A 22,008-nucleotide genomic window follows, 5' to 3' on the forward strand; every position below is an offset into this window, starting at 1 on the left:
ATTTCCTCTTATCTTCTTCTCCATTTTTTAAAAGATTTTATTTATTTATTTGAGAGTGAGAGAGTGAATGAGAGAGAGAAAGCACGAGTGGCGGGGGAGGGGGGATGCAGAGGGAGAGGGAGAAGCAGACTCTCCGCTGAGCAGGGAGCCCAACACGGGCTTCATCCCAGAACCCTGGGATCATGACCTGAGCCGGTGGCAGACCCTTAACCCCCTGAGCCACTCAGGCACCCCTCTTCTTTTTCAATTTATGAGAGATGTTTATTGCTCTCTTTGCTCCATATTATATTTGATTTCATCTTGTTTAAAATGTTAGGTTCCAAAGTGGACTCAACACATCACGCCCAATGGATTAGCTTTAAATTCTGTGAGACTACTTCATATTTCTTGTCTTCTGATTCTTCAGTAAATCTCAGGGCTAACTGAATTTTTTGAAATATTATAATATAGGATAAAAATGAATTCTCATATTTTATTGAATTCAAGATATCATCAATTTTATGAGATAACAGTATTTTATATTGTATCAAAAAAACCTTATAGTGGCTGATTATAATTAAAGATGCTATCAATTATGAGATAAATTCCAATAGCATGAAAATATGTGCTTCTTGGAATTAATGAAATATGATATTCCATTAAATTCTGCTCTTTTCTAAATGTACTAATCTCTAGAATATTGTGCATTCCTCCCACCTACCCCCTATTTATTGGGCTACTTAGCCAGCTTACTAGATCTTCTAAATTTGATTTTCAAATATTCTACTTCTTGTCAACTATGTATATCCATAAGTATCATGAAAGAAGAGAGGTAACTGAAAATGCCGTTTAAAAGTAGTAGATTATAGGGGCACCTGGGTGCTCAGTCAGTTAAGCAGCTGCCTTCAGCCCAGGTCATGATCTCAGAGTCCTGAGATCGAGTTCTGCATTGGATTCCCTGCTCACTGGGGAGTCTGCTTCTCCCTCTCCCTCTACCCCTCCCGCCTGCTCGTGCTTTCACACCCTCTCTTTCTCTCTCTCTCTCAAATAAATAAATAAAATCTTTAAAAAAGTAGTAGATTGTAGATGACCAAGAAGACAGAGCTTTACTTGAATATGATCTTCTATAAACACCCCAAAGACATAGAATAAAGTTAGAGAATGCACAGGCTTTAGTTTGCTTCTTGGCACAAAATAAACCACTTTGGCTTCATTCCTTTGCTTACCCTCAGCATTGATAGCCGATCTTAACAAAGTCAAGATTCCCATTCGAGTGGTTTCATTATCACTTCTCATTTGTTCATCAAAAAATTCCATCAGGTCTGCAGGGTTGGAATGGGCTGCAGGTATAAGACATACTGGAGTCATAAGAACTCATTTTCACCTTAGGTAAAATACTTGTGAATGGGAAAAGCAGAATTCCATGAAGATTGTCAAAGTCACTCTTTGGTTGGTAACTAGATTTTATTACATCGATGTATCTTTAGTATCATGGAATTAAGCAGTTTGATCACTAAGAGAGATTTATATACCACATTTGTTCATACTTGTGAATATGACTTTATTTAGAAATTAGGTGTTTTTTTTTTTTTTTACAGATGGAATCGAATTAAGGTAACGTTATTAGGGTGGGCCCTAATTCAGTATGAGATGAGAAAAGGAGAGGAGATAAGGGGAGAACGCCTTATGAACATGGAGGCAGAGATTGGAATGATGCTTCCCCAGCTGTGGAGTTAGAGAGCTACAAGGGTAAGTCAGGGAGCAAGGAAGAAAGAGAAAAGGTCTGATTGGAGTAAAGCGGTTTGGGTTTGAAATTATTAGAGATAGAGTGAAGTAGTTAATTAGGTTGGGCATAGAACAGAGGAAAGAATAGAAACAGAGGGACCAGTTAGTGGAGAACTAGAAATAATAGAAAGGTAATGCAGTGAAGTAGTAGAAATGACATATTTGGGAGAGGGTGGAGGTGGAGGTATGGGAGGTATGGGATTGCTCTTGTCCTTACTTTTCAGGGTCTATGTTGGAACATAATTTGTATACTGACTCTGAGAACTTGGGGCCTCCTCTACCACCTGCACCAGGTATTCTAACCAGACAATGGGTGGGACTGTGATGTGAGAGCAAGAAAGAAGGGGAAAGAGTGAAGGAGAGAGAGAGAGAAAAGGAATAGATATTAAGAAATGACCAGGGAGAAAAAAGCATGACTTTGGGTTTGACACAGTCTCAAATAATCTCAAATACCAAGAAAAGAAGCATTTCCTATCCCTAGGATTACCAACTCACCTTGGTGTGCCTAGAAATAAATCCATCCATATGTGGCCAATTAATTTTTGACAAAGGAGCCAAAAATATATAATAGGGAAAGGATAGTCTCTTCAATAAATGGTGTTGGGAAAATGGACAGCCACATGCAAAAGAATGAAACCAGATCCCTACCTTATACCATATACAAAAATCAAATCAAAATAAAGACATGAATGTAAGACCTGAAACCATAAAACTCCTGGAAGAAAACATAGGCAGTGAGCTCCTTGACATTGGTCTTGGCACTGATTTTGTTGGATTTGACAACAAGAGCAGAAGCAACAAAGGCAAAAATAAATAAGCGGTACTATGTCAAACCAAAAATCTTCTGCCCAACAGAAAAAAAACACAAAACCATTAACAAAATGAAAAAGCAACAGATGGGATGGGAAAAATATTTGCCAACCATATATCTGATAAGGGGGTTAATTCCCAAAATATATCAGAAATTTTCTGGTTTTAGAACTGAAAGTTCTACCCCTGCAAGTCCATTAGTTCCAGGCAAACCAGGATGATTGGTTGCCCTACCTGTTGCGCTTCTCTTGGGAATGGGAGGATAGGGAGAGGCACAGGATACCATGAGTTGAAGGTATAGTGTGTGTGTGTGTGTGTGTGTGTGTGTGTGTGTGAAATAACTAATATGATAGTTTGCACACCCTTCATCACTGTTGTCATCATCACTGGGAGACATTTTTATTAAAAACCCTCTGGACGCTGGATCCTACCTAGAATGAGGAAACAGCTTGAAGCTTCAATTTCATTTTCCTTTACTGGAGGCTCTGGAACTCTGCACACCTGAATGAGCAAGAAGAATCAGGTGGGAGGTGTTAAAAACAGAAAACCGGTGGAAATGAAACAATCAGATCTGACAGCAGGGTTTTCTTACCTGGTGGAGTAAATTGATAAAGATGGTTTTTCTCAAGCCCTTTGGAAGGGCCGTGTCATAAAGGACCACCGCGGTCAGTATTTGTTTTAGACTCTAGAATGGAAGTTCTCAAAGGTTAGTTGGAGGCTGCCCGTGAAGCAGCAGCACAGGATGTGGAAGACAAATAATTATGCTTTTTGTGAGGAGAACAAATCCATAACCTTCCTGCGGTTACCAGTTTTCTTTGGTGATTCTGGGCCCCCTGCCTTAGTCAGTGCCTCAGTAGTTTGAAAAGAAAATTCTTAACCCCTTTTTTGGAATTACATCCCCCAGCTGTGCCAACCTCTTCTCTACCTCATGTTTCTCAAAAAGTATTTAAGTTTAGATGCCCAAACCAGTATCTCAGTTCTTTAGGACCTCTGGAGACTTACTGTCTTCCAGGATGGTTGCAGACAGACTCTCTGAATCGGTTCCTTGAGGGTGTGGCTCTTACCTGAGTGACGTGAAAATCAGTCTCTTTGTCTTTATACTGGTTCAGGAGCCAGGGTACCTGGTCCAGGGCATAGTCACAGAGGTCTTCCCGATGGAGCAGCAGGCTCACTGTGGGGCCGTGGGCCTTAACAATGGCCAAAGTCTGCAGAGGCAGCCAACAAATACCACTTCTAATACTTCACTGTGCTTTTTGTGCAGTTCTCAGAATACCTGGAGCTTTAGACACCCCCAAACAACTTTCCTCACTGCTTCCAACCAAGAGAGAATTCTTTAAAAAATGTTTAGGTTAAGACCATTGCATGAGGCAGTTATACTTATGTTTGTATTTTCAGCTCTATCTACATTTATATCTATACTGATACTCATTTCAGTATTTGCCCCTCTTCCTATTTCTTTAACCTTTCTCTACTAGTCGCTTTCTTTCAATATACTAATAAATTGAAAATTTCCCTCATATTAAAAAAAATTCTTCGATTCTATATCACTTTGACCCCAATTCTGTTTTTTTCCTTTCTCCAAAAAAAGTACATGGTGAATCACTAAATTCTCTTCATGAAACCAACATTACACTATATGTTAACTAACTAGAATTTAAATAAAAACTTGAAATAAACAAAAAGCAAAGCTTTCTGAAAGAGAGGTCTACGTTTGCTATCTCCACTTCCCACCTCTCATTTACTCTTCAATCCACTCTGGCTTCTGTTGACATAAAAAATGAATAAGTATAAAATATAAATGTAAATAGGTTGATGGTAAAAATTTAGAAATCACAAAAGTTACAAAGAAGAAAACACAGTATTTGCATTGCTGACAGTATCTATAGATAATCACTGTTTGGTGTATTTTAATATTTTTTAAATTTATTTGACTTATTCTTTCCCACATTTCCTCTATATGTTTTAATTTTTAAAAAACTGGTGCCATTCTTTAATATATAGTTCTACGTTCTGCTTTTTCTACCTAATATTATGTGATGAATTTTTTTTTCCCTGTCAGCTAAGTTTTGTTGTCTAGCAAACCATCTCAAAACTTAGTGGCTCAGAATAACAACCGTTTATTTCACTCAACTGTGTGTCAGCTGGATGATTCTTCTAAGCAATTGGACATTTCCAAGCAATGGACGCCTTTCAAGATTATTCTCGGTTGAGCGCTATAACAATAGACTCCGTAGATCTCCCTTTACTTCTTGAAAATTATTCTTTTCTTAGTTTCTAAGATCTCATTCTCCTTGCTTAGAACCCTTCCAAGGTTTCTTATTTCCTATTAAAAAACGTCCAAACTCCTGTGTAGCATTCAAGGCTCTTAATTTGGCCAAGACCAAAACCTTTTCTGGTTTTATTTGTTTCTGCTTCTTTATATCTCCTTTCTCTTCTCCTCTTCCTTTTCTCCCACCGGACTCACTCAAGTGTGCATGTTAGCTTGTCTCCAGCCTCTGCTTCAGCAGCTTTTATTGCATCTTTAGGGAATGCCTCTTGCTTGGGTGAATGTCTTTATAGGCTGCAAGCTCAGTTTCAATGTCACAGCCTTTCCATTACACACCACAGGAGTTAAGTGCTTCCTCTCTCTCTGTTCCCTCATTACTGTGTGCACCTTCTTGTCACTTGTCTAACTCTTTCTGTGGGAAACTAGGAAAGTACTTGTACTTGTTTTTCAGGTGCCTTGAAGAAAAGACTTCTACAGGATATTTTAAAAGTTCCATGTTTGCTAACGATTTAACTACCCCAGCATGTTAAAAAAAAAATAAATGCTTTGGTAGCTTAAAGCATAGAAAAGAAACTGAACTAGAGAGGGCTAAGAGTTACATCTTTTATAATATAGAAATAAAAGACCTAAATAGGATGTAATTTAGCCCCCATTTAAATATTACACCGATTAAGCAAGATAGGCATGGGATTCCATGTGCACACACTTTGTAATCTCTTCTGCACAAGGCATTATGATCTTTTGAAGCAGCCATGCACATCCTTTAGATGTTATTTTATTTCATTGTCATCTTCATAAACATGGAAACTTTTGTGGGCTGTTGTTTTTTCTAATCAGTGACTCAGCCCAAATATGGGTTATAAGACACGAAATAACACATTTCTATATATTTTACTCATCTTCATTTAGTTATTGTTCTTTCCACACACTGGAATGTCAGTTCCATGAGAGTGGGGATTTTGGTCTGTTCAATCCCTGCTGTCTTCCCAGCATGGGGAACAGTGTCTGGCATGTCATGGGAACTCAATAAATATTAGTTCAAGAATGAATAAACAGTGATTTGAAATATGAAAAACAAAAGCATTGATAAACCTGATAAAACACAATCATAGCTTTCCAAAACAACTGAGATTAATGATTATGTCAGAGAGTGGAGGAAGTTCAAGCAGCATGGAAGGAGAGGTAGCTTGGGCATGCTGAGGCCCCCACTCACTTGCATGGGCGAGGTAATGGGGGCCCACTTCTCCATTATATACCGGAACAGCATGAAGATCTTGTCAGATAGTCGGTTGGCATCCAATCTGGGATAGGGGAAGTCTCTCCAGTGGTTGACATACTTGTAAATGGCCTTGCTGAATTTCTCAAGGGCTGCATTTTAAAAACAACCACAGACTGAGAAAAATATAAAGATGGGAGGGACCATAAAATAATTTGAGACGAGTGCACTGATGATTAGCAAATGTGTGATAGTTTCTATAAAATGTTATGACGGTACCAAATAAACATATAAAAGTATTCAGTCACGTTAGTGAAATGTAAGTTAAAGCCATAATGAGATAATACAACAAACCGTCTAGAACTATTAAAATTTCAGACAGTGTCAAACTTTGGTAAGACTAAGCTGCAGCTGGTGTTTTCATGTACTGCTGTGGGGAGCATGAATTGATACAAACACTTTAGAAAACTGATACTATTTACCAAACTTGAATATGTGTTCTCTATGACCCAGAAATTCCACTCCTAAGTATGCAGCAGTTAGATACACAAATAGATAGGCACTAAAAAACTTGCACAAGAATGTTCATACTCACTTTCTTTTTGGGTCATAGCCTTAAACAGAAAACAGAAAATGTCTGTCAGCAGGTACAATGGACGAATTGTAGTATAGACATGTAATAGGATACAGAAGTGAACACGGACTGAGCTTCACACAACAACATGTATGAATCTCACAAATAGGTGAAACTAATCTATGGTGTTGGAAGTCAGGCTTGTGGTTATCCTTGGAAAGGATGGAGATGATGATGATTGGCTGGAAAGATGAGGTGGGATTCTGGGGTATTAGTAATGTCCCACTTCTTGACCTGGGTGGTGGTCAAATGAGAAAGTTCATTTTGTGACAACTCATCAACCTGTACACTTCTGATTTGTATGTTTTTCCATGGGTCTGTTTCAGTTCAACAAAATAAAAAAATGTTGGGCCTGCAAAAATATCATTTTGGACCACGAACCCATATATATTTGCATCAAATGCATTAAATAATATTATTTGTTCCTTCAGCCCTCATGTTTCACTAGATGATGAAGAAAATTCATAGTTTACTCCTCAATGATACTTCACATGCAAAGAATACTCTGGCAAGATCCCGAGTATCTTAGTGCTGGCCATGTATTGGCTCATTCACATTCCCTTTAGGCTGATAATCTCCTGCTATACTTTGTCATAATCTTGTGTGTGTGTGTGTGTGTGTTTGTCTTGCACTGGCCAAAAGCAACATGAGGGAAAGGATGTCTTATCTATTGATGGTATCTGAAGCAATGAGCACAATGTCTGCTTATTGGCTGATTGATTCAATGAATAACTAGATGGACGGATGGATGACTACGTAATTTTATACTGTTCTTTAGTGGCAGTCAGGCAAAAGTTGCTTTAGGACCAAAGGGCACTAGATAACTTTATAACACAAAGACAGAGAATCCCTTATTCAATGCCATGATGATTTCTAATTTTATTTCCTTTCCCCTGTTGGGCTGTTGATATTGCAGGTAGAAATGCTATTACAAGCACCAAAGTTTATTTGCAAGAACACAGTGTTAGCTGTGATAGTAAGTGGGGGAAATAAAAAGTATTGAAAAGTGGGCTGATCTAGTATAATTGCTCAAGTTCCTGAGCCAGACTCTCATAGTTCAAATCTGGGCTCTGCCACACATTAGCTATATGACTGCAGGCAAGCTGTTAACTTTCTAGGCCTCCATTTTCTCATCTGGAAAACAAAGGAAAAATGTTACTTACCAAATGGGGTTGCTGTGAGGTTAAAGGAAATGATAATCTTAAAATGCCCAAGGCAGTATTCAGGCACACAGTAAATTCTCAGTGTATACCAGATACAGATATTGCTTCCATTGAGGACAGAAAAGAGAAAGTGACCAAAACAGAACAGAAAAGACTTGGTTGAGAGGTAAAGATGACATTCCTGACAGCATGGGCTTTTAAATATTACAAAATAATAGTGTTGGGGGGTGTTGGGGTGGGGGAGAGGGATCCTAGCAATCACTTTATTTAATGTGTTTAGAGGTGAAAATGAGATGGAGAGAGGGCAGAATCACCTGATGGTTCAGTGGATGATCACAGAGAAGAGTCGAGGTCTCCAGACTCATCCAAGAAGCCTCTCACTGTGCTGTATATGCTGTTTCCTGGAAATTCCAGGGCATTTTCTTCTCTGTAGACTCTTGATTACTCTAGATGTATTTCGGTTTTGGGGTAGAGGGAATTTGTGACCCATAGTTTGTTTACCTATTTTCCTTAATTTTATGATTGCTTGTACTTTGATTAGATTGATTACTTATCATTATTACAATATTGCGTTATGAAGCAGTGCCAACATTTAGCCTACTGCTAAGAGCTGGTGAGCTCCCAGAACCACTGTGGGGGAAGTGTGATCCAACTAAAGAAGGAGGCTCATAGACATGGAGGCTATTTAGGGTAATGGAAAGTGTACAGACCACAGTCACATAGACTTGAACACCACCTCTCCATTTCATTGACTGTCACCACTTTAAGGAAATTGCTTAATTTCCATGGCCCTCAGTTTCTTATCTGTAAAATGGGGGGAGGGGGGTAATAGTACTTACCTTGCTTTGAGGATTGAGACAGAGAGAATTATAATTGCTTTGAGGACTGAGAGAGATAAGTCCCTGCAGAGAAACTTCCATGTGGTAGGCACTCAATAAATGGTAGTTATTATTATTAGAAAGAACAGAACTAGAGTAAAAGGAAAAATAAAACATTTGCACAATTCATAGTCTGGTCTTAACAAAGAGGAAACCATAGGGATACTCACCAATACAGAAAACTCTCTTCATCCTCTCCTCTTCGGCTAGCCTGAGCATGGTTTGCATGGTTAGCAGGGTCATCATCATGAAGGGAATACTCTGGGACACTGCCGAGAGGGGCACAAGAGAAGAAAAGCATTATCCTCACACTGGGGAGTTCTGCGCTTCTCTGCGTCAGCAAGAAGCATGTCAAGGCTGTGTCGGGGAGACAGATGAGGTGCAGCAGGAAGATATTCTCCTCTATCCCTCTTTTGCCATAATGCCCAGCTGTAGTTTGAGAATCAAGGAGTGGTTGGTCTAAAATAAGGTGATAGCTGCAAAGTCACCCGTACCTGTTGTTTGTAGCAATTGCCTATTTGGATAATTGTTTGATTAATGTCCATCTCTCTCACCAGAACTTGGCTGCATCCCCAGGGCTTAGCCCAGGTAATAGATGCTCAATAAAAATAAATCAATAAATAAATACTGTTAAATAAAGTGTAGAAAAACAATCATAACAAACTCTTACTTCATGTAAGTGTTCAGTCGTTTGCAGAACATGCCTTGTGGAAAAAGGGCTTTTGCAAACACAAAGCCAGATGGAAGGGGCAGTGAGGGTGGGAGAGTCCAGCCAAATCCAGAGCAGCACGGACTAATGGCAGGTCAGCAGGCTCATCTATGCTCAGAAAGGACTGCCTAAATCCCACTATCGATACTCTTTAGTAGGGCGGAAGGGAAGTGTGGTCTCCTTTCTGCTGTCTGCACCATCTGGTTTTAGATGGTGAGTCAGGGTGGATGCTTCCCAGGCAAATGTGGAGATGCTCCCTCCATACCGTAGCTGGCTGCAAGTTCAGCCAGAGCAAGCACGACGAATTCATCTGGTAGTTCCAGGATCCTGAAGTTACTTTGTACTTCATACATCACAGAGTTGAAATCATGTGCAGCAAGAGACACCAAAACCTCACCAGCCAGCATCCTGGTTTCTCTGAGGATCTGAGGAAGAAACAGCAATAACAATTAGAGGAAGAACAGGGGTAGTTTTCAGAGAGGTAATAGTCTAGATAATATTCTAAGTTCCCCTGGCTTTGGGATAGAGAACAAGCTGTTACAAGCCCAGGGGGGAAAGCCTCTAGAGTGGGGGTCAGTAGCTGCTAAGCAGAGGTAACTTTAATGAACTGTAAAGCCAGGTTTAATAAGGTTCTTGTAAACTTGAGGTTAATACACATTTTCTTGCTAATTGATTAAGCACTATGAACAGAGGATCTATGTTTTATGTGTAAGTGATGAATCACTGTGGTTGAAAGACTGAAGAGAATGGTGAAAGGGAAATGGGACCAGGAGTCTAGACTTTTGGGTTTTAATATTGTCCTGATCTAGTTATCTTTGATACTGGAGATATTTGGAGGGACTTCTGCTTTTGGTCATGCTGAACTAGGTAAATTTGATCAACTCTCCTGCTGAGGAAAATAAAAAGACCTGGACAAGCTATTAGAAAATATACTCATAAAAACATCACAATATAGGGTGGAATGAATTACTAAGTTGAGATCTGGAAAAGATTGGGAATCCAGAGAGGTAAGTCCTGTATTTGAGGCTGCTTTGCAGTATTTTGGGAGAATAGACAGAATTTAGGACCAACAAATGGTGACACTCTGGCCGTCCGACTTCTTATCTTTTGGCCTAAGACTCCAAAAGGCTGCATTTAAATGAAAGGTGCACTTGGCCCTCCATGGACTGTAGTCCAACTTGGAATCACAGAAGTGCCCCCCCCCAAATCTCAAGTCCTGAAATTAATCATAGATTATTAGTACCCTTGGCAGGTAAAAATCCTTTCTGGAAGAAAGCACCTTAAAACTCAAATTATTTCTACAAATAATTTTTTCAGATACAGTGCCTAGCATAGGTAGCTAAATAGGCACATGAAGAGATAATAATTCATACGGAAAGCAAGAAAACTGGGTTCTAGTTACTTGTTCTGTCAATAGATAGCTGTGTTATTTTCAAAAAAATCTCTTCAAGCATCAACATGTTCATCTAAAAGTGGAATGGATAATATTATCTCTAAAGTCTTTTTTTTTTTTAGCTTTGCCTCAGTTTCCTTATCTGTGAAGGGATAAATAATTGGTACTGTAATAATATCCAAGTTATCATGAAGGAACAAATGAAATTGATTTGCAATTCAGGCAGCAATGTAGGAAAAGCTTATAAATGTCTACATAGTTGCATTTGGGTCACTTAAAGACCAGTTACAACCCTGACATTGATTCATCATTTAGAATCAAACTTACATTGTTGTCTCTCATGTCCTTAGAGGCATAATAAATCAACCGTTGGACGATTGCATCATCCAAGATGTCGCTATTCTGAATAACGGAAGTGAGATGACTATAAATGTCTTCCTGTGAACATACAAGTTTATACACAGAATTTGAGTTGCAAAACTAAGGAATCAAAGTGCAAATGATTAACACCTTCAAATTGAGCAATGTATTTCTACTTCACAATGGATTTTATACATCTTTTTTTAAATTTTAAATTCAATCAGCTGACTTATATAACATGATTAGTTTCATATGTAGTGTTCAATAATTTATCAGTTTCATATTATAACACCCAGTGCTCATCACATCACATGCCATCCTTATTGGGGGATTTTATATATCTTAATTGGGGCTTCCTGAACATAATATGCAAACTTAGGAGACAAAAGCTTATATATAAAGCAAAGTTCTTTCTGAAAACTATTTTAACCTGACTGCATTACTATGACAAAATCTAATTGAAGGTGGAGGCAGGCTACCTAACATATCAAAGTCTTGAAAGACACTGGAGTAGGGCACTCAGGGGAATGGAAATGCTCATTACCCAAACCATTGCTCCTACCACCGGGAAGTGACTATGGTATTAAGAAACGCACTGTGATTCCCAAAGAGGCTGATAAGCTGTGAAACTGGATCCTAAGGGAGATTTATAAGTCCTTAGCTTTATTCATGCCTTATAGAAAGAAAGTTCTGAATTCTTTTGGACAGAGCTGCAGCCTCGGAATCATGGGGCTTGACCAGGTGCTGTGTGAGAGAGCTCTTCTCAATCTCTTAGGTGGCTACATGGTCTCTGATAGATGAGAGACTGGGGTCTTGAAATGCCCAACAGCCTCAAGCATGTTGCCTTCAAGGTACCGTGCCCATGCTGAAGGTGGGAAGTAACTCCCTCTACATAAAGGTTTCTAACCTGCAGTCAGGGTTGAGAACCACTAGATTAGGAGATAAAGGTGTAGACCCTGTCCTTCACAGGGAGGCTGCATCGGATCACGACTAGGAGCATTGTTTTGGAGTCAGACAGTCTTGTGTTCTGGTCATGTACCTGCTCTGGGTCTCCCTCCTCTTAGCTGTGAAATGGAAACGGCCATGCCTACCTCATAAAGTTGTGAGGGGTGACTATAATACAAGTCACCATGTTTGGAAAGCATCTTGGGTGCTGCTTCCTAGATAAGTGTCCCTGGAGGTAACTGCTGTTATTTTACAAAAGGTTGCTGGAGCCAGAAAAGCCTTCGCATCCCAGAGAAATAAATCTCTAATTGTGGAATAGCATCACAGATGAGTAGGGGAGACCTTTGGGGATTTTTATAGGAACTCTCAGCTTCTACAGGAGGAGACTCTCATCTGCACGGTTGTAAGTCTGGCCTCCCCGTCTTTCCACATCTGCCTATATAGAAAGGGGTATTCTTTAGCTAGCTTCCAGAATTGGATACTCTGATTCCTCAAATGCCAAATATTATTTAAACATTACAATGACTTCCCTTATAACTCTACTTTTTGAAAGATTGAATGTTGTGTATGAAGCCAGAGAGAAAAGAAAAAGTCAAGGGAAAGAAGGAGGTATATGAAATGTTGCAATAATTGCACTAGAAAGAGTAAATGTAAAAGAGATTTTTCTCTATTTTCCTTACCTTACTAATATTATCTTCCATGTTCAGCATGCCTAGAGTGAGGTTAATATCTCCAAAAGTCTCTAAAATGTACAGAAAAAAAAAAAGAATTAAGTCTCTGCTGGAATGTTCTTCTATTAATTCTTACGCAAGAGTTATAGAAATTTTTTTTCTCCTGACTTCTCTCTCTCTTTCCTTTGCCCCCAATCCCTTTTCTTCTTGACTGTCAGCTCTTTGATGACAGGAGCTGTGCTTTATTCGTATTTCATATACTTGACATACTTGCAAATAACAGATACTTAGTATTTTTTTCAAAACCTGAATTAAAGGTGAAGGGGAAGATAAAAGATGCTACATTCTGGGGCACCTGGGTGGCTCAGTCGGTAAAGCGTCTGCCTTCGGCTCAGGTCATGACTCCGGGGTCCTGAGGTGGAGCCCCACATCGGGCTCCCTGCTCAGCAGGGAGTCCGTTTCTCTCTCTACCTCTGCCCCCCACCCCCCCAACTTGTGCTCTTTCTCTCTCTCAAACAAATAAATCTTTTAAAAAAAGATGCTACATTCCTATTTATCCCTCTTGTCATGTAGGTATCACCCTATATATCCTCTCTATCAAGGCACAGCTCTCAGATACCATGAGTTGAAACCCTTCCACCCTACTTGAGCACAAGAAGGCAATGGTGTGATATAGCTGTTTACTTTCATTTCCCTCTCAGCACCTCCTCCATGTCCTTTTTCACACTCTGTCTACCTCTGTTTCCCTCTGTCTAACCTTCTGGTCCCAAGTTCATGGAACCTTTGGTTTTCTGATAATGATCTAAATTAGTTTGACTTGCACTTTCCAGACATATCTATATTTGAATAAAGCTCATCGGAAAACTGAAAAAAAATATGTGATTCAAAAGAATAGAGCAATTCAGACCACATGGCAAATTGGTCAGAGAGAAACCTTTGGAGGTGAGTCTCCAAATCAAGCCACAGACCCCTTTAGCACACTCTTTTTTGGCAAAGCAGATAGGCAACCATGCTTGAAAATTAGGAGAAAATATTTCCAAAGGACTCTTCCAGTATTTAAGGTTAAATAAAAGACTGTCCTTCTTTGTGTTGTAGGCACTTTCTCCTCAGGTAGACTATATATATATATTTTTAAAGATTTTATTTATTTATTTACTTGAGAGAGAGAGAGAGAAAGAGAAACAGCATGAGAGGGGAGAGGGTCAGAGGGAGAAGCAGGCTCCCCGCTGAGCCGGGAGCCCGATGTGGGACTCGATCCCAGGACTCCGGGATCATGACCTGAGCCGAAGGCAGTCGCTTAACCAACTGAGCCACCCAGGCGCCCTAAACTATATATTTTTTAAAGAAGGTAAGGCACCATCATCTCTCAGGCTCCTAGTCTATCATTGCCCCTTTACAATCAATGTGGTTTATTATTTTGGAATAAAAGGAGAGTAGAGAGAAATAATCTTACTTTAGCGTAGTTTTCATAACACTTCTAAGTTGTACAGACCCTCCACAATGACTCACACCATCCCCCATCCCACATAAACTTATGATCACACAGACACAAAACACTTAGCTCCTCGGGATCCCATGATGCTCACCTACAGTTTCCTCCATGTCCTGAGTCATGTCTTGGCTGTTTCAGGCTCTCTAAGAGACAGCACCTAAGTATCAGAAATAGTAAGGCTAAAAAATTGAACAAGCAAGTTGGCAAGTTTCTCACAAAAGTTTCACATAAGGTTCTCTAAAGGAAAGTCCCTCCTCCACTTGATTGGCACAATGATCTGGAAGCTTCCAGCGATGGGCTGCTACTGAGGAGGATGATGCTGTATTCTACCACTATGACATTTTCTTGCTTCTGAGCTCCTGTTGACCAACAAAATGGCTGCATCTCACCAAATATTGTCCCTTGGATGGAGACCAGAGTGTCTGAGAAGGAAGAAATTAGAGACTGGGACTCAAAGCATTTTTGTAGACCAAAGGAGTTCCTCTTCCTAAACTTGGGTCCATTGATCACAAATTTGGGAATGGTTTTCAGTGGTCACTTTACTGGCCTGGTGTTGGTAAAGCCTTTATGGTGATCTTGTTGATTGTTTTACTTGGTGAAAGTCAGTCACACAAACTGGGCATGCTCAGTGGACCGGAATGCCCACCAGGGGCAGTTGAATGGAATGTCCAACTGACAGCAGCCAAGCAAAAGCCTTCTCTGCCTCCCCTTCCTGTTCCCCACTCCCCCTCCACCATTCACTCAGTCTGGGTCTTGGCCTCACTCCAGGGTCAGGCTTTTTTCTTTGATTCCATTCTCTCTTCCTGTTTTCAAATCATTTTTTATCCACACCTCTTGGCTATAATGCTTTCAACTTTACTAGTACAGACCTAAATCTGGTCCCAATGCCCCCAACCCTAAATCTATATGACCACAATTTTCAATGTATGCCCAGACTGACTGGATATTAATGAGGCAGGTGTTAGGGAAGAGGGTGCTAGGAGTCTATAGGTCTGGATGTGAAGGGGGCCAAGAGAAGGGGCTCATGACAATTCTCATCTTTGACTGCTTCTCCAGTCATTTTCCCTTCATTGGTGAAGTTTATTTCAGATTCATAGGTCAAATCCTTCCAACTAAATCTTTGAATTCATCATTCTTTTTCCAGACAGATTATTTTGCATTGTGTTTCTTATAGAGGACCTCAGCAGGCTTCTGGTTAAGAATATTTTGAGCTTCCCAAGTCAGCATCACTATTTCCCAGATTGTGTCCATAAGCGCTTGGTAAAGGGAATCACCTGTCCTGGTGTCCTTATTTAAAATGTTCATCCCCAGGTCCACCTCAGGCCTCGTAAATTAGAATGAGAGGCAGAAATCTGTATTTTTAATGAGCACCCCTAGTTATTCTTGGGCTTTACTCAAGTTTGAGAAATAAAGTCTGAGAACCACTGTCTGAGCTCATTGCCTCATTACCCACTAGGGGATAATTGAAAATTTAGCAGTTATTTGAAGGGTGTTCATTGTGGTTGGGCAAGAAGAGCAGCTGCTCATCTCCAGTGCCATGACTTGCTCACCCTTGAAAAATAGGGTGAGAATTGGTGGGTCCAAGAGGTACTGAGGCAGCCTGAAACGCTTAACATCTTGTAGGGAAAAATGACATTGCAAATTACATGCTCTTAGAATCTTAAAGAACAATGTGCAATAGAATCAATAATAAGAAAGCTAGCTATTTAGATAATTGCTATAATCAATTTCTTAGTCTTTTTGTGAATGGTAACAAATGATTTTTCTAAATGTCTGTATATCAAGGTTTCCTTGATCTCATAGAGATTAGGGAGGTTAGGAGATGATTGATTTATATTGACTTTGTAATTTATTGGGGCAATCAAAACACATCTTTTTGCCAAATATTCTTTCAGATAAAGCAAATCCACCCATCGATCTCTCTTTTTATAAAGCAATATTGCAGATAGATTTTAAAAAGTCAAACTTCAAAACAACAAATTTGCTATCATTTTTATTCCATTTTCCTGGGGACATCTTGTTTCATTTCCCCATTATTTCCTATTTTTCTCTCTACACTAGGTTAACACAATATGGGTTTGATGTCTCCTAAACCCTAGGAGCACTGATTCTCAAAGTTAATAGGATGGCATGTGCTAACTAATGGAATATTGTTTCTAGATATCTGTTTGCAAGGGAGTTCAAATTCAGCTTGCTAAAGAACTGAAGAGTCTCCCTGGGTGTATGGTAACCATTCCCTTTCAATCTAACTTGACAAGTGATACTACCTAATCCCAGAACTGCTGTGCTCCCAAGTGAGGTGTTATCAGACAGGAACATTAATAAGGCAGTAAAGGCAAAATATAAAGCTAGGGGGCAATAGCTATCTATCAATGTAATATCAAAATTTATAGAAATTTACATTTTTGTGGTTTTAGTGGTTTTAGGGTACAATTCCTTTGAATTTTGCCATGAATCCTTTTATTCTTTAAATGAAGTATTAGATTCATAAAATATATTTAAAATGAAATTAGGCCCTACTTTTTTTTCAGTCTTTTAAGACATAAGCCTAATCCCTTACACTCTGGTGTATAAAAGGCAAGTAATAGTAGATGATAATTTTTTTTAAAGATTTTTATTTACTTATTGAGAGAGAGAGAGAATGATAGAGAGAGAGCATGTGAGGAAGGAGGGTCAGAGGGAGAAGCAGACTCCCTGCTGAGCAGGGAGCCCGATGCAGGACTCGATCCCGGGACTCCAGGATCATGACCTGAGCCGAAGGCAGTCGCTTAACCAACTGAGCCACCCAGGCGCCCTGTTAGATGATAATTTTACACAGAGCTAATATTCCTGTGCTGTTAGTGGCCTCTTATTTCCTCCTTTCCCTCACTTCCCCTCCTTTCTCCTTCCTGTCCACTCTCTCCTGTCCTCTTCTCTCCTCTCCTTTTCTCTGGTCTCTCTTCCCTTCTTTGCTTTTTCTACTTGTAGTAATTTTACTAAGCATGCTGCATTTTTAAATTGAGAATATGGTTTTAAAGTCATCCCTTCAAGGGGCACCTGGGTAGCTCAGTCAGTTAAGCATCTGCATTTGGCTCAGGTCATGATCTCTGGGTCCTGGGATCGAGCTCCTGCTCAGCGGGGAGCCTGCTTCTCCCTCTCCCACTCTCCCTGCTTGTGCTCCCTCTCTTGCTGTCTCTCTCTCTGTGTCAAATAAATAAATAAAATCTTTTTAAAAAATTAAAAAAAAATAAATAAAGTCATCCCTTCTGGAATTCAGAAGGAGTTTAAGAATTTAAGCTAGAGAGGGAATTTTCAGATAGATTTATAAAAGGGTTTCATTCTCAAGTGATAGATAATTGAAGCCCTTGCAGACAAGTAATTTTCTAGCAAAGTGTTTCCCAAATACCTCTCATGTTAGGCATTTCTAGCTTTGTTACCAACAGGAGTCGGGAGAAGAACACAGACTGGCTTCATAATTTGAGTAGTGAGAGAAAAAACGGGAGCCCTTGACCTCTGAAGACCTTCCCTAGTGGTCTGGCATCCCGGGAATTAGCTTTCTGTGTTCTGGAGCTCATTCCACCTTTCTCAGAGCTTTTAGAAGGTCTAGGTTTTAACTGTCAGTTACCTCTTAGATGCTCAGGTCATGTTACTATGAAAGTCATCTTTTTGATTGAGGAATTCAGCTTTAATGGCTGCTAGGTAATACAAAGTAGGATACATTCATTCTCTCTCTCTTTTCATAATAAATTATTTGGGCCCCATAAGTGCCTAAAGAAATAAATTTTAGAAGAAATAGCCATCTGTATTATATTTTTAAGGATTAAAAGACAATTTTATTACCTCTAGGTGATTATCTTACATTTAGAAAGAAAAATGTTTTACTTTTTTTTTTTAAAGAAAGAAAGGTTTCTCTGTTGTCTTTTGATTACTCTTATGATATTAAAAATGCATTTCTAATTCATGATTTTGGTGGCTTCGATGGCCTCTAGATGTGCCATAAAAATATGAGTATTTTCATGTTACTCTTAGAGATTTTTAGAATCCTCCATGTTCAATGAGTTTTATAAAAACTGATTAAATGAAATTGTTCGAAAGCATTTTAGTCAAGAAGTGTTGGTAAAATATTAGGTGAAGTTTCAAATAATAAAATTTCCGGCTACTGTAGCACTCAAATATGAACTGGGATTTTTGTTGGGAAGGAGGCAAATCATAAGACCATAATTTGGATCAAGGACTGAAAAACAAAACATGACTTTGATGACTGGTCCTAGTGTTAATGTATGTGATTCTTCATCTGCTTCCATAGTGTACAGAGGAGAACACAGAAGTTCAAGAAGATGAAACTGGAGCCCATGCCAACATTTTGTGCTCACTACAGCAGAAAAGTAGATATAAATACTAGAGATGTTTAGCAATAAAGTTACTTCCTCTAAGGCTCAGTTCCGTCTTGCCTTCTGTAAAATGGTTAGTTGCACAGGGACATGCGAAGGAAGGTGCTGTACCAAGTTTTCACTAAATTATTGTTATCTGTTGTTTTGTTTGTATTGCTCTTGTTCTTGTTGCATTTACAGCTTAACCAAAAAATAGACTAACTAGACCAAATTATTCCAGCAGCATCCTGTCTATCATGGTCTTAAGAGCGTGGTTTCTGGAGCACGTGGGTGGCTCAGTCGGTTAAGCATCTGACTTCGGCTCACGTCATGATCCTGGGGTTTTGGGATTGAGCCTGCATCGGGCTCCCTGCTCAGCGGGGAGCCTGCTTCTCCCTCTCCCTCTGCTGCTTCCCCTGCTGGTGTTCTCTCTCTTAAATAAATAAAAAAATCTTAAAAAAAAAAAAGAAAGATCATGGTTTCTGATTTTAAGAGAAAGTGTTCTTCCGGGACTCTTTTTTTTTTTTTTTTTTTAAGATTTTATTTATTTATTTGAGAGAGAGATTGATCGAGAGAGAGGGAGAGAGAGAAAGAAAGAGCACAAGCGGGGGGAGAGGCAGAAGGACAAGCTGAGTCCCCACTGTGTAGGGAGCTGGTCTCGGGTCTCCATCCCAGGACCCTGAGATCATGACCTGGAAGGCAGATGCTTAACCTACTGAGCCACCCAGGCGCCCCCTTCCAAGACTCTATGAAATAATCATACTGATGATAATCTAATTGTTAGTTACTCAATTGTTAATTACCCACATGTTAATTACTTCTTAAGCATTTTCTCTCTTTTGTATTATATTTCATAAAATGATATTCTCTAAATCCTCTCTGCTTCTTGGTAGTATATTAATTTTGTAAAAGCAAATATACTGATTGTGTTCTTTGCTGTTCACAACCTAAAGTATGTAATTTCTAAGTCTGTTTCTATTTATTGATTCTTTCTATTCCTCTCATTGGTTGTTTTCCTGCTTCTTTGAATTTTTTTTTCATTGGATGTCAGACATTTGTAAATTATGTTTTGTTGGGTGTTGAATATTTTTGAGCTTTGTTCTGTGACACAGCTAAGTTACTGGGGAACAGCTCGATTCTTTCCAAGCTTTCTCTTATGTCTTGTGAAGTATAAGGACCAGACAACCTTAATGAAGGGCTACTTGGGTCCTACTACTGAAGTGAAGTTCTTCTGAGTACCATCTTCTGTCCCATGAGTTTTGGTGTTTTCCGTTCTGGCTGGTTGAAAATATTGATTATTCCTAGGCCTGGGTGGGCTTTGGGGATCATTACTTTTGTTCTTTTGCATGGTTTTGTTCCCCAGTCTCTGCTCTCCCCACATGTGTGCCTTATTCAGCGCTCAGCTGCAGACTGGAGGGGAATACTCTGCAGATCCCCAGAGCTTTTTCTATTGACAGCTGCCGCCCCCATCCCCAGCCCTCCCCCCACCACTGCCAACCCCCCGGTGGTCTGTCATAATGACTCTATCCATGTTGCCCTGCCTGGACTCCTAGCTCTGTATCTAGAAGCTTTCTCCAGGAAGTAAGGCTGGGCAATCACTGGAACTAACTTCATATTTTCCCCCTCTCTTAGAGACCAATGTCCTGCATGAACTGGTGTTCAGTGTCTGAAATCTGTTGTGTTTTATATTATGTCTGTTCTTTTACTTATTTGAGGTGGAAATGTAAATCCAGTCCCTGTCACTTCATTTTTGCCAGGAGCAGAAGTCTGCCAACATTCTTACATATATTTATGTTGTTTCTGTATTGTGAATGGCTGCCAGGCACTTGCTCCCAGGAACGCGAGTGTGTAAGTTAGGAATATGTTTCCTTGCAAAACAAACAAATAAACCAACAAAACAGAAACCCAGAAAACCCTCTTAAGCTTAGCTTAAATATACAACATTTTGTTGTTCGTATATGAAAATCCATCTGGAGACAGGAAGCCAGAACTAAAGCAGCTGTTCAGCAATGTTCTGGGTCTAGGTTCTTTCTTTTTCCTGCTATACTGTCTGCAGCATGTGTTTTTGATCTCTGAGTTGCAAGATGGCCTTGTTATACCTCTAGACCTCATGTTTGCATTCCAGGAACAAAGAAGGTAGGAGAGTACAAAGCTTTCTCCATATAAGATTTCACATTTTAAATTTGAGAAGAGAAGGCATTCACAGTGACTCCCACTCACATTTTTTAAAATTATATTATGTTAATCACCATACATTACACAATTAGTTTTAGATGTAGTGTTTCATGATTCATTGTTTGTGCATAACACCCAGTGCTCCATGCAGAACGTACCCTCTTTAATACCCATCACCAGGCTAACCCATCCTCGCACCCCCCTCCCCTCTAGAACCCTCAGTTTGTTTCTCAGAGTCCATCGTTTCTCATGGTTCGTCTCCCCCTCTGATCTCCCCCCCTTCATTCTTCCCCTCCTGCTATCTTCTTCTTTTTTTTTTTTTTTAACATATAATGTATTATTTGTTTCAGAGGTACAGATCTGTGATTCAACAGTCTTACACAATTCACAGCCCAAAGAAGACATCCCATTCACATTTTTATTGGCAAGAATTTGGCCATTCTTCACTGCAGTGAAGTCTGGGAAGTTATGTATTTTAGCTTCCATGCCTCTCAATAGAGGAAGACAGGGAAGAAAAGGGTTATGAGGATCTTTTGGATAGATAGTCCAGAGTGTCTGCCAGAACAAAAATCAACAACAACAAAAAATATGTTTCCAATATTTAAGGGTAGACGATATTGCCATAAACCCCAATATGACTAGAGATCTGTGGGAGCCAGACAGAGCCATTTATTTCCTATGTTTGATAACATTTTCCTTCTGTGTTTGTGAGCTGGCTTTATGTAAATCATAAATAGTGAATAAAAGTGAAGGCAAGATGATAAAATTACTTTAGGGTATAACAGATACATTCAAATGGAGACTATACCTCATATTATTGCCCTCATTTGTTTGGTTTAGTCCATTTGTCCTTGTTTATTATTTAATTTAATTTATTTCAGAAACTCGAAATCATTAATTTTTCCACTCTCACTGACTTAGGCTTTTGTGCCTCTTGAGCACACACGAAGAGATAAACGTGCGCACACATGCACGTACACACACATGAATTTTAATACCGTTGAGATGAAATTTACGGTAATACAGTTTCTTTGTTTAAAAAATTCCAGTGTAATGATATACAAGGAGAATTGCAATTAGATTATATGATTAAACAGATGTTTTGGCCTGAACCCAAGATCTCAAGAGGTAGACTCTGAGCGTAATTAATAATCTTTAATGTGTTCTTTAAAGGGCTGGGCGT

The 22,008-nt window shown here is 39.4% G+C and overlaps 1 protein-coding gene across 1 annotated transcript in view; it reads right to left on the bottom strand.

The window, feature by feature from the left end:
• Positions 1 to 14,880, bottom strand: part of MROH2B (maestro heat like repeat family member 2B) — a 64,221-nt gene extending 49,341 nt beyond the window's left edge. Inside the window, exons 1-10 of the mRNA XM_032415402.1 lie at positions 14,396 to 14,880; positions 12,819 to 12,880; positions 11,161 to 11,271; positions 9,706 to 9,865; positions 8,902 to 9,000; positions 6,054 to 6,208; positions 3,639 to 3,779; positions 3,167 to 3,259; positions 3,006 to 3,075; positions 1,206 to 1,319 (exon numbers count right to left, since the gene is read on the bottom strand). Of these exons, the coding sequence (XP_032271293.1) occupies positions 1,206 to 1,319; positions 3,006 to 3,075; positions 3,167 to 3,259; positions 3,639 to 3,779; positions 6,054 to 6,208; positions 8,902 to 9,000; positions 9,706 to 9,865; positions 11,161 to 11,271; positions 12,819 to 12,880; positions 14,396 to 14,423 (1,033 nt within the window). The 5' untranslated portion in view covers positions 14,424 to 14,880. The remainder of the gene's footprint in view (positions 1 to 1,205; positions 1,320 to 3,005; positions 3,076 to 3,166; positions 3,260 to 3,638; positions 3,780 to 6,053; positions 6,209 to 8,901; positions 9,001 to 9,705; positions 9,866 to 11,160; positions 11,272 to 12,818; positions 12,881 to 14,395) is intronic.
• Between the last annotated feature and the right edge of the window lie 7,128 nt (positions 14,881 to 22,008).

Source organism: Phoca vitulina, unplaced genomic scaffold (assembly GCF_004348235.1).
Source record: "Phoca vitulina isolate PV1807 unplaced genomic scaffold, GSC_HSeal_1.0 scaffold17, whole genome shotgun sequence".
Classification (NCBI taxonomy): domain Eukaryota; kingdom Metazoa; phylum Chordata; class Mammalia; order Carnivora; family Phocidae; genus Phoca; species Phoca vitulina.